Source organism: Phodopus roborovskii, unplaced genomic scaffold (assembly GCF_943737965.1).
Source record: "Phodopus roborovskii unplaced genomic scaffold, PHOROB, whole genome shotgun sequence".
Taxonomy (NCBI): Eukaryota; Metazoa; Chordata; class Mammalia; order Rodentia; family Cricetidae; genus Phodopus; species Phodopus roborovskii.
In genome coordinates, this window is record NW_026126410.1 from 16,219,074 (window position 1) to 16,233,953 (window position 14,880).

At 39.4% G+C, this 14,880-nt stretch overlaps 1 protein-coding gene across 1 annotated transcript in view; it reads right to left on the reverse strand.

The window, feature by feature from the left end:
* Ghr (growth hormone receptor) overlaps positions 1 to 14,880 on the reverse strand; it is a 222,419-nt gene that overhangs the window by 18,997 nt on the left and 188,542 nt on the right. Inside the window, exons 4-5 of the mRNA XM_051182481.1 lie at positions 8,316 to 8,445; positions 3,369 to 3,541 (exon numbers count right to left, since the gene is read on the reverse strand). Coding sequence (XP_051038438.1) covers positions 3,369 to 3,541; positions 8,316 to 8,445 — 303 coding nt within the window. The remainder of the gene's footprint in view (positions 1 to 3,368; positions 3,542 to 8,315; positions 8,446 to 14,880) is intronic.

Below are 14,880 nucleotides of genomic sequence, written 5' to 3' on the forward strand. Positions count from 1 at the left end.
AACTGTGACATTTTCATATCTGTCAATATACATTGTTTTTATTCATCTCCCCTTTCACTGTATTCCTTTACTCCCCCCAAATCTTCCGATTGTTACTCCTCTCCTTCCACGAACATTGTCCCCACTTCTACTTTCATGTTTCACTATCATCTTTTTCTCTTCTTCCTACAAGATACCTGTTCTCTCATTATCCCACTTCTAGCTCCATGAAATCTCTTTCCTCATACGTTTAAGTTTATTTCTACTTGTATGAGTGTTTTGTCTGCATGTACATAGAAGCACCACATGCCTGAGATCCTGCAAAGGTTAGAAGAGGGCATTAGACCCCCCCACCCCCATGGAGTTAGGCATCAGAAAGTGCTCTTAGTAGCTGGTCCATCTCTCCAGTCAGTATCTGTCTTCCCATATCAGTGGTTCCCAGCTTGCTTTCCTAATGGCATGACCCTTTAATTCAGTTCTTCATGTTGTGGTGGCTCCCAACCATAGAATTACTTTCATTGCGACTTTGTAACTGTAATGTTGCTACTAATATGGATTACAATGCAAATATTTTTTTTTTTTTAAGATAGAGGCTTGTCAAAGAGGTTGTGACCCACAGCTTGAGAACTGCTGATTTACATGCACAATATATATGTTGTTTGAGGGAGGATCTCATTATGTATCCCACTCTGGCCTCAAATTGATGATCCTTATGATTCAGTCTTCCCAGTGCTGGGATTATAGGCAAGTCACCAAACTATCTTATTTTTACCTTGATGCTATCATTTAATGGTCCTGAGCTTCAATTGCATGTTCTGGAAAACAGGGCTACACAGTAGAATCTATCCCTTATGATGATTATATAAGTCATAAGTTCTTTGGCTTAGTAATGTCCTTATTTAAAAACATGGAAATGTTACTTTTGGCAGTATGATCCAACCCAAATTTTTTGTGAGACACATAAGACCAATGATGAAATTTCAAGGGGCTGTTAGGCCTATGCAATTGCTGTTGAACCCTTGATCATTATTTTCTTTTGTCACCAATAGAACTGAGTACTTTCTGGAAGGCCTGTGACACTTGGTAATTCTCACTCATATTTTATAACTGAACTGTCACAGTTTGATTCAACTGGCTCCTCTTCATCCTATAGGCACATCAGGTCCTTCATGTATTTGATTGCTTACCTTGATTTTTTTATACATTCAAATGCCTCAAGTCCAGGACCTGACATACTGTGTTGTGGCACCCTGTTCTGCAATTATTTTTGAACTTCTCTATTCCACTACTTGACTCTATCATATAATATTGTCAGCATGCATGCAGAAGCTCAGTGAGAGTCAGCTAGGTAAATGAGTAAGGCTTGCTATTGTTAGAGACAGGGCAGAGCATGGATCTTAAATTAGCATCATTTTGTGGTAATTTGAATGTAACTAGCCTCATGATCTCATAGGGAGTGGCACTATAAGGAGGCATAGCTTTGTAGGAGTAGGTATGGCCTTGTTGGAGGAAGTGTATCCTTGTGGGGGTGGGCTTTGAGGTCTCATATATGCTTCAGATAACTCCCAGTGAGACTGTACCATTTCCTATCACCTAGAAGATCTAGGACTCTGAGCTACTTTGCCAGCACCATGTCTGCGTGAACACCACCGAGCTCCTCACCATGATGATAATAGACTGAACTTATGAACTGCAAGCCCTCACCTCAATTAAATGCTTTCCATTATAAGAGTGGATGTGGTCAAACTGTCTCTTCATACCCTAAGACACTTTACAACGAACCCACCCATTCCCTCACTTGGCATCGGCTCTGCACCTGGGGGAGGCTATTAAATAATAAGTAGCCTCTACAAGCCATCAGGCAACTTTTTCTGTTTCTCACAGTTTTCTCAACTTCGAGGTTTTGCTTGCTTCAGCCACATTTTTCACTGTCTTCCAGTCTGCCGGTGCTGAAGAAATCACATTTGTCTAGGAGAAGGACTAGGAATTCCTGTTAGAAACAAATAGGCTCTTGTGGGTAGATTTTGAAGCACAAAGTCAGCTACTGAAAGTCTTTTGTTGCTTCTTTGCCTCCTGCTGTTTATACTATTATGATGTAAACATGGATATTGCAGTTATGGTATCTTCTTTCAGTTCCTCAGGTCCCCAGGATGGGCAATGAATCATCAGGATGGCTCTTTGACTTGTTTCCTCGAGTTGGTTTCCATCAGTGTTTGCTTGAAATCATACAAACATGACTTTGGCCTGATTGTAGCTGTTTGGTTAATGCTAAATTCTATGGTTATTTGGTTTTGTGATCAAGACAATCTAAGGGTTGATTATGCCAATGATAGAGGTCAAAGGCCAACATTCTTCAGTAGATATGAATATAAAAATCATGTCAAAAATTAATGAAAAATTAAGACTACATTGAGTTAGCACCTTGTTTTGGCAACAACAATCCTATCCAGAGTTGAAGACTTTGTGAAGGAAAGGATGGATTCATTTTTTTTTCTTTTTCAATTAAAACTTTTCAGATTTATTTTATTTTGTATTATTTTGCCTGCGTGTATGTATATGTACCAGGTGCATACCTGGTACCACAGGGGTCAGAAAAAAATCCTGGAACTGGAGTTACAGGTAGTTGCAAAACACCATGTGGGGTGATGGGTCTTCTCAAACAGCAGCAAGGACTTTTAACTACTGAGCCATCTCTCAGACCATGATTTATTTCTTCATAGCATTTACTACCAGGCTTCTTAAAAAAGTCTTTAAAATTTTATTTATTTATTTTGTTTGTATGGGTGTTTTGTCCTAGTGCATATCTGTGCACAGTGTATTTTGTATTCAGGGGCTAGAAGATATCAGATGCCTCTAGACCAGTGGTTCTCAACCTCTGTGTAGTGACCTCTTTGAGGATTTAATGACCCTTTCACAGATGCCACCTAAGACTGTTGGAAAATACAGATATTTATATCATGATTCATAATAGTAGCAAAATCATTGTTATGAAGTAGCAACAAAAATAATTTTATGGTTGGGGGTAACCACAACATGAGAAACTGTATTAAATGGTCACAGAATTAGGAAGGTTGAGAACTACTGCCCTAGACTCAAGATGATTGTTAGTTGCTATGTGGGTGATGGGAAACAAACCTGAGTCCTCTGGAGAATAGACAGTGCTCTTAGCTACTAAGCATCTCTTTAGCTCTATTACCAGACTTCCTTAAGCTAGAATCAAATTAACTTCCATCTGTCCTTTTTAGACTCCCATGAGACAGATTCCATATACCTAAAACCACAAAGTCTTTCTACTTGACCACAAAGTCTTTCTACTTGATTATACTTGGAAACTGGAGCTTCCTTAATGAGTCTAAATTCATGTCAAATGAAACAAACCTATGGCTTACCTATTTCATCAACAGTGAAACACTTTTGGTCCAACAAATCACCATTTGTAGTTAGCTTGATACAGTAGGGTATCCAAATGGAGGTATATGATGAGTTGAAGTAACAGCTGTTTTCTCCAGCAGAGACATAATCAGGGCATTCTTTCCATTCCTGGGTCCATTCATGAGCAATTCTGAAATGGAGGGTAAAAAAGGATTAATCATTCCCCAAATTATGCCATAGCTTTAGCCAAAGTGAGGTGTCTGGCAGCCAGACCCAGAGTAAGTTAAGACACAAATATCTTATGACCTAAAATTTTAACATTTCAGTAGTACCATTTCCAAGAAACACCACATCTATAGACAGTAGTATTACTAGTGTTGGAATATTGTCAGGAGCACACATGGCACTAAAATAAAAACATCTGTTTATTGAGTGTATATATCTGGGCTGCGAGCTGGTGGATCCAATCATTCCTCAGTGACACAATGAATGAATGAATCAATCATTGATGGAGTCATGATTTGATGACATTATTGGGAGTGGTAGGAAACAGAAGGTGGGGCGCTGATAGGAGGAAGCAGGGCACTGGGGTATGACTTTGCAGGGTGTTGTCTTCTTGCTAGCCCCTCCCTTTGTCTGTCTCCTTTCTCTATAGCATGAGCCAAGAAGACTCTTCTATTGCCACCATGATTTTCTGCATCTGTGGGCCAAAGTAAACGCCCCTTCCTTCAAATTTTTTCTCTCATGTATTCGCCACAGTGGTAAGGGGATTGACAAACACAGGTGGGGTAATTCGCTGTCTCTTCATTTTATTTACTGGCCTGGGTTAGTTGAGAAGAGGGTTTACAGAGGAAGAGGACAGACAGTCATGTATCCTTTGGTTAAGAATGGAGGTTAAAGCAGGGACTGATGAGATGCTTCAGTTCCTAAAGTGCTTGCTGTGCAAACACAAAGAGACCTGAACTGGTTCCCAAGAACCCAGGAAAATGTTGGGTGAGAAGGAGAGCGCTTGGAATCCCAGTGCTGGGGAAGTACAGACAGGAACTTCCCTCTTGCTTGCTTGGCCAACTATTCTAGCAAAATAGGCTCTAGATTCGGTGAGGGACTCTATCTTAAAAACTAAGAGGTGACAAGCAATTGAAGAAGAAACCTGACATCAACTTCTGCCCTCTACATCACACACATATATACATGCATCTGTGCACAAATATGCACAGATCTGAACATTTACACACACACACACACACACACACACACAGAGTGACAGCAGTGACTGTGCAGGTACAGGTGATGAGGCTTATAAACTAGATGTGGCTGTCTGAAACTAGGGTGGTGCTGGCAGCTATGGACAATAAGAACATAGGCTTGGGGGAAGGCATGGTCTGGAAGGAAGGAATGAAAAGTCCTGAAGACACATTTACATTTCCTTAACAGCTGCTTCTCAGGCTCATTTGGCACTAGGGATTTGTGTAGAACCAGGGGCCACTGGGACAGCTGCTCATCAGCTGTTTCAGCACATTAGGGATTAACACAGAAGAGAATCTGAGATAGTAAACTGTTGCTTAAATTCTGATAGAGTCTTAAAAACTACATCTTTAGATGAAAAAGAGACTCATCTATTATAGGAAAAGTAAGTGGAAAGACAAAAGGAAGGGCAAAGCATATTTTTGTATGTGCATGCATTGTGTTTGGTGTGACAACAAAAGATCAGGGATAGCTGACTCCCTGAGTGCTTGCATTTTTGTTTAATCTTGACATTCAAACTAAGAGTGAATTAAGGAGTTTTACCAAAATTGCCCAGAAAGTTAGGCATTCATATATCAAAGAAGATACCAAGTGTATTATGTAACCAATGGTGTCAATTTTTTTTTTTTTTTTTTGTTTTTAAAGTGAGTCTCAAGATGGTGCAAAGATTTAGGACAGCCAGTGTTCAGCAGGTCTGCAGTTATTGTCAAGAGCCACCTGGCTCTTTCATGCATCACAGTTTCTGGACTTAGGCAGTGGAAGTAGTCTTGTTCCAAGGAGCCTATGTGTAAAACCATGCTTAGGTTTCTGAAATTCATTAGCTCCATGAGACACAGCATTTACAAGAGTTAATCTGGATGTGAAGCATGGTAGATGAGGAATAACTAGTTCAAAACACAACTCCCAATCTTGCGTTCCCCCTCTGCCCCTTCTCTCTTTTGTTTTTGTTTTCTCTGTGTAGCCCTAGCTATCCTGAAACTTGCTTTGTACACAGGGCTGGCCTTGAACTGAGATATCTGTGTGCCTCTGCCTCCTGAGTACTGGTATTAAAGGCATGACACCACACTTACCTAAAGTGTATATCTTAAGCTCACAAATATAAAAGCCAAATAACCTTATGACACATGAAGTCATCTGTCTTCCCAGTGTTCTATACATGACACATGGTGATCTAAAGAGGCTACTTTATTTTTAGTCCTCAAGGGGAGGTTCTTAGGTTTTCCCCCAGACTACCTTGTGACATGAATGAGGACCATTAAAAATAAAAAACAGGGAATGAAAGCAGCATTTTCTCTCTAAAAGTTTGGATTGGAGTAAAAATAAAGAGTGGAAGAGTCATAAAAATAAAACCATATTCAGAGCCCACAACTTTAAATAATTCTAACTAAGGGATGCCAACCTTTAACCACCATAACCAGTTCCTTCTACCAAGAGCCACTGCATCATTTGGAGTCCTTGAACCCACAGGACATACATCCCACCTCTCTCTGGCATAATAAACTTTGGGAGGGACAAATCCAGCCAACCCCCTCAGACAAAGGGGCCAGATTAGTCATCAACCCTACACCACAGTGAATTGGGTCTCAAATCCTTTAGGAGGAAGTGTGATGATACAAAAAAATGAATTAGAATAAATGTCAAAAAGATTAAAAGAGGTTGATATTGACCAGCTCTAACAGGCTCCCATGAAGTCTTCACAAAGCTTTGTCAACTTGTCAGTGCCACTTTCTGCCATGCCTCTGATTTGCATTCACAACGAGTCCCCTTTATGTGCAGAGGCTGGATTTGGCAGTATTTCCATCACAGGACATCAGACTCTGTTCTGAATTAGAGCTTTCATAAGCTGGGACCATCTCCTTGCCAGCTTACCTGGCTAGGATCGGGTCCAAGCAGAACACACAAGTGTCTGTGCCCTCCTGCTGTTTTGTTGAGAGCCTAGTATGCTTAGAATCTTGTATGCTTTGGATTCCAAGGACAGACCAGCAAACTGAAGGCAGGTCACATCACCACATTCCCTGTTTTTTTTTTTTTTTTTTTTTTTTTCTGCCTCCATAGACTGCAGTGTTGAATTAAAGCATGCTGCAGTGTGTGTGTCAGGAATGAGGGATGAGAGGCACAACGCTATAGTTTCAGGAGTTGACTAGGAATGAATGCTCAGAAACAATAACACAAGTTGAAAGTGTCCTCTGTGCTTTTGTCTCTGGGTAAGTAGGTGCTGAGAGTCCATGGGTCAGTTCAGCCTCATCCTGATTTCCTAACCCTTGATTGTACCCTTCTGAAATAAGGGTTGAGGGCTTCTGTGGCCTTGCTAGGAATATACATATATGGAAAAACACAAACTCCTTATTGGGGAGTTTGGGTTGGCACTTGGTCATGAGTTTGTATCCATGGAATTTAGGGAGGTGTGTATTTTTCTCCCGGGATTCTAGATTCCAATAGGGCTAAAACAAGGATGTTCTCCTGAATATGTTGGAGAGTTTCCCTTCCCCTGGTCACACTTGCAGCAGAATCCTTGTTAGCTCCCAGACTGAGTGGAGAATGGGGATGCTGAGGATGTGTGAAGGAAGCTTGTGGATAGAGTTACTGTGGCTCTGATGGAAGAAAGCAAGGGGCAGCATGTTTGTGAAGGCTTTGTGTCTCTGGAGTTACTTTTTGGATCACAATTATGTTAGGTGACTACTAGGGGGGTGAAAAAATTATTTCCCAGGAGTGAAACTAGTTCAAGATGTTATCCCATTATTTCTTGGATATATTTGGTCAAAGATGACTATATGAAAGATCCTCTTTTGTTTTGATGGCTCTCTAGTTGTCTGAGCTGCTGAATCAAGGTGTAAAAATGCTAGCTAGTGAATTTCTCTGTCTTTTCATCTTAGAAATGACAGAATAATTTCATGCATATTGAAAAGTGTTTCCAAACACCTTTGCTTCATGTCTGAGTAAGCATCTATCAGTCTGTCTGTCATCTGCCTACTTTATTTGTTGGCCAATACCTATCTACAGTATCAACATGTAGATGTATTAAAATATCACAGTGTGCTCCATAAATTATACTTTTACTATGTGTATTAAAAGTGACAAAATAGAAAAAGAAGGAATTGCAGGGAAATGAAACTTAACTATTGGGTGATGACCAAATATGTAGATGTTTGTTTTCCTTGTCTGGTGTTCTAGAGGACTGTGAATAAAACTGAAAGAGCAAATCCCCTCATTTAGTGTAGTTCATTTAAGACAATGATCTGTTCTATAGAAAATAAATGGAGACTTTTAAAGCATACTTTTTCAAAACACAAAGTATGATTCAGGGTTCTTCTCTGGCCTACAAGCTTTGACACAGTATCTGAGTAGTACTGTGACCTTGTTCCATGTAACCTGCCCAAGTTTTCAGTCTCATGCCATTTGTTCAGGCTCTTCTGATTCTCAAGCATGCCAACATGGCCTCAGGGCATCACATTTGCAATTTTCTTTGCTTCCACAGCCTTTCCTTTATATATGCACACAGTTTCCCTCACTATTTCTTTCCCTGATTTAACAAGTTGTATTAGAGAAGCCCCTGAGACCTCCTCAGCTCCAGTATCACCCAAGCCTCTGAGCCCAATCACACATGCACACAGGCATGCCAACACACTCTCACTCACAATTTGAATCACCCTATTCCTATTGTCTCCCCGATCCATACTGACAAGTAAGTAGTTAAAGTCAGAGGGGCGTGAAGCCTTCACCTTCTAGCATAGAATAGCTGTATAGATCCTGGGATCTTTAAGTCATGATAGTCTCCTTCTGTCCAGTAGCATGAAAATGTCTCCAGTTCAGGTGAACGGCACTTGGTGAATTGAGGCTTCCCAGAAGAACCTGCAGAACAAGGAGAAAAGGCATACATGGAATCAGGAGGGTCATGTGACATATGGAGTGTGTAAAGAAGGAACTATTGGGATAAAACCATCCTATTGCCTATCTATGAGGTGATGCTACCATTTGAAAAAAGCTATTTTCCTGGCTCATCAACTAAGCACCTATTGCTGGCTACTGTCAGTCACCAATTCCGAAGTTAAACAGTTGTGCCTTTGTTTCCAGCAGTTTTCTTAGGGCCTGTTTAAGACTCAGCAGTAGAGAAAGGGATGTGGAGAGAGGTAGTTCATTTAGAAGGCATGCCTAGGATGAGAAGTGACATTTAAGCCTAAAAGTGGTATTACTGAATCTCTGAAAGAATGTTGAAATTGACAAGAGTTCAACCTTTGTCCCCTGATGAATGTTCCACAAATGAGTGTTCCAACTGAAGATGTCCTACATTCCGAAGAAACTTTAGCACTAACACTGCTTGTACTCAAAGTTCTTGAAATGGTATACCTATGTCTTTGGCAGCTTTCTGTATGTGCTTGTGTATATACATGTACATGTGAGAGTGTTCAGCAGTGTGTGTATGTGTGTTTATATACATGTACAAGTGTGTTCAGCAGTGTGTGTGTGTGTGTGTGTGTGTGTGTGTGTGTGTGTTTGTGTAGATCAGAGGTTGATGATTTTCTCTATGGCTCTTATCTCATGTTTTAGACAGGGCCTCTCACTGAATTTGAAGCTTGCCATTCAGGCAGGCTGACTGGCCTGAAAGGCCTAGGAATCTGCTTGTCTGACTCCTCAGGATCAGTGTTAGAGATAGGTACCACATGCCCAACATTTATATGGGTATTGGGGACTTAAACTCTGGTCCTTATATGTCATACTTTAACCACTTTTATTCTCAGACCCCAAAATCTTCATTTTAAAAATGAAGATCTCAAGATATGAACTTGGGAGGGAGATGGTGATAGGTTAAAGCAGGGACAGGAGGAGCTGGCTATAGGGATGGATTGGGGATGGAGATCTCCAAGATACATTATACATGTCCATGGAATTTTTAAAAATAGTAAAACATAAACAAAAGATGAAGATTCCCATTTAGAGTTACATCTTTATTTAGCTAGTATTGCTAGTTACAGTGTATTTTCTATTACATCACATTTGCACGTCACATACATACTTTATTTAGTAGTGACTACAGATTGCGTTTTTGATCTCTGAAAGAGAACTGTACTAAAGTTTTTAAAAGTTGATAAAGTTTGACATTGTAGCCAAAGCACCAAAACTACAATGCTGGATAAACAGTGCTGCTTGCAATGTCACATCATGACTACAATGATTGATTTGCAGGTCAGATGGGCTGCAAGGCTTAAGTGAGCTTCCTCCACAACTGCCTGCTGGATCTCCCCTTGCAGGAAGAAGATCTCCCAGACAGACCACAGAGAGAGCACAGTGAGCAGCGGTTATATTGATATATTGAAGGATTAATTTCCAGAGATGCTTTTCTATACTTCACTCACAACAAAGCAGAAACAAATCCCAAATGAAATATCAATACTTTTCCAAAGTCTGCTTGGTGTATGGGGCTTAGAGAGAAGGAAAAAAAAGGATCTAAATTGAGAAAGGAAGGTAGCTGGGAAAGAAATCTTTGATGAAGAAGGGTGGTTTACTCTGAGAAACAGAGATTCTCCATTATACCGTGTCTTGAAAACTGTCTAACACTTGTTTTACCTCTTAACACATGATAGAAGATTGAGCTATATTTCACAGGATGGCAACTTGAAGGGAAAGTATTCTCCTTGACTATAGTAATTTCAACCAGTTGAAAACTTCCTCTTAATTTAGGGTGGCAGTAAACAAACAATAAGGAAAATAAGGAAACAAAACAAGAAAAAAGAACATGGCTATGGGTTGCTCTTCCATAGCCTGATTGTTAGGTCCTTTTGTTAAAGACATATACATATCTCATTAAACATGGAAACATTGAGCTGGTGCCCAACCAGAGCCTTGTGAACAGTGTTTATGTTACTAGAAGTTACACTGCATTCTTCCAGAGAAGAAAAAGAAACAACAATCCAGCCACACATGTTTCAATATACAATGGTGACTTACCTGCATGATACCTATATGATTTATACCATAATAATGGTACAAATGTTGTGGAAGTAACCAACTCCTATGTGCTTAGATCTAAGGCCCACTCCATGAGATGGAACCCATGTTTACAGTGTGTGGGTGGAATGAGTGGCCAAGAACCTGAGAGCTATGGACCTAGGAGAAAACTAAATATTATCATTGCTATAAAATGACTCCTAATGACATTCTGCTACACCTTCAGATGAGTGTCTCATTCACCCATCATCAGAGAAGCTTCCCCCTTCAGTAGATAGGAACTAATACAGAAACCCATAACTGGAAAATGTGCAGAGTGAAAGACTTTGGAATACTCAATTCTAAATGGGATGCCTTCATCAATTTACCTGCAGGGCTCAAAGAGCCATGCAGAAGGGGAGAGAGAAAGATTGTAAGAGCTAGAGGGGATGAATGTTACTAAGGCAACAGTGTTTTCCTGATACAACCGGATTAATGTACATAATGAGCTCACAGAGACTATGGCAGCATGTACAATGCCTATATAGATCTAAGACAGATGAGGTTCCAGCATTGAGAGGGAAAAGTGGACACAAGCTCCTACCCTAATCAAGAAATGATCTCCAATTTACAACTGCTTGCAAAGGAAAAATTTGTTTTCTTCAATGGAGTTTCACTGAGTATACAAACCATACTTAAAGAAGGCCCCATGTCCAGTAATGGATGGCAAAGCCCAAATTAACTCAATGGCTTTATGGAGAATTTCTCATCTTATATTACTTTGTTTGGGCATTTTCCCCTTGCTAGTCTTTCGCCTGTATATTATGTTTCCAAGGTTGTGTTTGTTTGTTTTACTTTGGAGAGGGGTGTTTCACATGTAGGATGGAAAAATTTAGCCTAATTTTCCCTAGACTCTGCCCCCTAGCAGTGAGTAGGCAAAATGTCATTCTTGACTGTTTACAACAGGGCAGTTTACCAGCAGCACCTGTGAGTGAATGAGAACAGGAAATGAGCCTTGTCACACTACCCAGAAGCCCTAGCGAAAGCAGACTTCCTGGGCTAAGTGCAGGCTTGGATAGTTCAAATTAATTGGTCCGCACTGGATGCTATGAGATGATTGGTTTGTGATGCGTGGGCTTTGTTGTAACCCTATAGAAGCTGTCTGAACCCTGTACCCAGGTTTCCCAGTCCTCTACCCCTGTGGACCCCAGTGCACTGGAATATAAAAGACCTCATGCTTTTGCATCAAGACTGCTTCTCGTGAGTGATTTGGGGGACGGCGTGAGTCAGGCGTGAGGGTCCACACCCTCTGAGGGTCTTTCACATGCATGTGTATGCATGTGTTTCTTGTGTTTTATTTTTTTTAAATTCTGTTCTTGTTAATTTATTTTTTTATTTACTGTTTGCTTTCTAAAGAGAGACACACAGGAAGCATAGAATTGGATGGTGGGAAGGATCTGGGAGATGAGGGAGGAGAAACTGACCAAAATATATTGTTTGAAAAATTTATTTTCAATAAAAAGATAACATTCCTTAACATGATGAAGATAAAAAAAATCAACAAGTAAAACTCGTTCAAAGACATACTGGGAAAAAAACAAAACAAAAAAAACCAAACAAACAAAAATGGCCTTGCTTAATATATGTGAGGCCCTGAAATAGATTCTCAGCACAGAAAAAGAAATTGTAAGAGATCTTCAAACATGGCTTCTGTCCTAAGTGCTAAAATAAATTATAAGATCAAAACAGTGGGTGTGGTAATAAAGCATGAAAAATGAGGAGGGAAATATTAAAGTTACAAAACCATACCAGATCAAATGGCTTCGGGCTCATTACGGCAGACTTGGGTTCTGACCAGGACCCTGTATATGCGGGCAGGCAGCTAATCTCCCTGTTCTTCACAAGGAATAGTTAGGTTACTGCTGAATGTAAGCCGAAGTGAGGAAATCCTGTCAGCTGAAATGGTTTCATATGTTGTGAAGACTGCGTAAGACACAGGTTGAGGCCAAGTGTGATGAAATTGTAATGTTCCATCCACAAGTAATAAACAAGAGATGGTGGTTCCAGCACAGACCTCTTCCACTTCCTTGTCTGTGCTCAATGGGGATTGGATGACTGATTAGCATCCATGTATCAATGGCTTAAGAGCGGCTATGAATTTAGTCTTTATATTTGGGTCAGACAGTATTAAAGACTAGAACACATATGATCCATAAAGCTTTGACGAGTGAGTACTTGGGAGTTATAGTATCATGATGACAGAAAGAAGTTATTGCATTCAGTGCCACTGCTTTATGAGGTCCTCATTGAGGTTAGTAGTGGAACCATTTCAAAGGGGAGGTGACAATACAATCAATAGTCATTAAGGGTTCTTAATGGTCATATGACAGCTACTGTCCTGCACAAGAAGAAGGAGCTATCATCTTCACCATTTATAGAAACTGAGGTAAAATTATAGCACAAGTAAAATAATAATACAAAGGTCACTTTTCTAGTGTAGCAGTCCCGACTGCTACCAAGCAGTTATGTCTCAAAGTCTTTATTCTCAACTCTTACACCTGTCTGTGGCTTTCAAAGTTTTAAAAAGTGACCTTTAGGAAGATTTTTCACATAACTTTCCCAGGTGTATTATTTATGTATGTTTTCTATATGTACATGTGTTACAATGTGTCACAACTATGATTCTCACTACATTTAATAAATTCTGACTATATAGTTATGTAATACACATGTTTATTTATAACATTTATACACTCACTATATACATATGTACAATGCTACTTGCAATCTTGTAAGTTGATTTACTAATAGCTCAACATGCTCACTTGCAGAAATAACACTTCTGAAACTAATCTTCCTTTTATGAAAGTTGAAAATTAATTTTGGCTTGTGACTTTTTCAGAATAAGACAAGAACATTTCACTTGCTGGCACATGGCTAGGACCTATTCTTGAAATTGTTTGTTCTAAATTGTATTAAGATCTGCATTATCTTTAATAAAACCTCCCTGACAACATGAGACCTTTTGAATACAACATGGGGAATTAGGATTTACCATGGTGAGTTATGCTGCCACTGTAAGACTGCTAGGGAGGCTAGCCTACACTAAACAGCTTCGGTTTAGCTAATGATACCTATGCTTTCACAGAAGCACTGGATAGGTCTCATATGTTCTTTCACTAGAACAGACTTATTCATTAAATTTGTATTTATTTATTTAAATTTATTTAAACTTCATACATTATTAAATCAAGTTCTGATTTAGCATTTTACTTTTTGAAAGAAAATGAAGTATAAAATTCTTGCTCTGCATGTGCTTGTGGCTTCCTGGGTTCACACTAGGCTGGGAGACACTGGATTTTCTGAGTAGACTGTGCCTGCTACTGAGCAGGTCTACATTGTACAGTGACATCTAGAGGCACATGCTCTTTGTTAATCATGTTAGAGTCTACCCACTTGAAGCTCTGCTTTTTGGTCAAACACCCTACTGAAAAGTGTACATGCCATTTCCAGAGTGTCCTTCTGAGTAAAGCCAGAGATATTCACTACTTTCTCTACTTAAGACAGCTGAAATTCTACTTCAGTAAACATTCTATCTTTGAGGAATATTGTCCAATTAAAATGTTACAGATAAATCTGTAACTAAATGGCTCATAGATAATATAATGACCAAGAATGCATTTGAAAAGCTCTAGTTGACATTTTGTTTTTAAATCTATGGAGTTGTCAAACAATAATGAAACTATAAACAGTGAAATCAAAGACATAGTGTAGGCTCTTAGTAAAAGGGCTTTAAATTAGAATGGCACAGGTAGACAGTCAATATGGCATTTCCTAGTAGAAAATACTGAATGTAAGGAATCCACTCTCATACTTGATTTTTCTTTGTGGTTTTCTCTACAAAATTGAGAAGATGCAGCTACAGAAACATAGGTGTTTGTTGATTTGGAATTTAAAAGCAGAACTTACAAATTCCCCACTCAACTGTTCAATTTTTAAAAACCAAGTCATTATTTTGAGTTCAAATCCAGTGAAATTTGAAAAGTGATTCCTGGATCACTAAAAAGTTTGTAAAGTTGATGACATTGAAGGCACCATCTGAATTTCCAAGGATGTTGAATGCCAAATCACTGAATTTGGTGGTATCCTAGGAAAGTTCTTATATCAGGTCTGGGAGATGAAATTAACTGTACACAAGCTGCACAGACAGCTCATTGGCATGACCACATTGGGAAACCAAGGACTATGCTACTCACAGGAGTCATTCAGTTTTTTTTTTTTGGTAGCTTGATTTTTCTTTTCACAGAACTCTTTCATTGTTTAGTTTTTAGTTTTAGTAATTATAGTCAAACTCAGTTTACT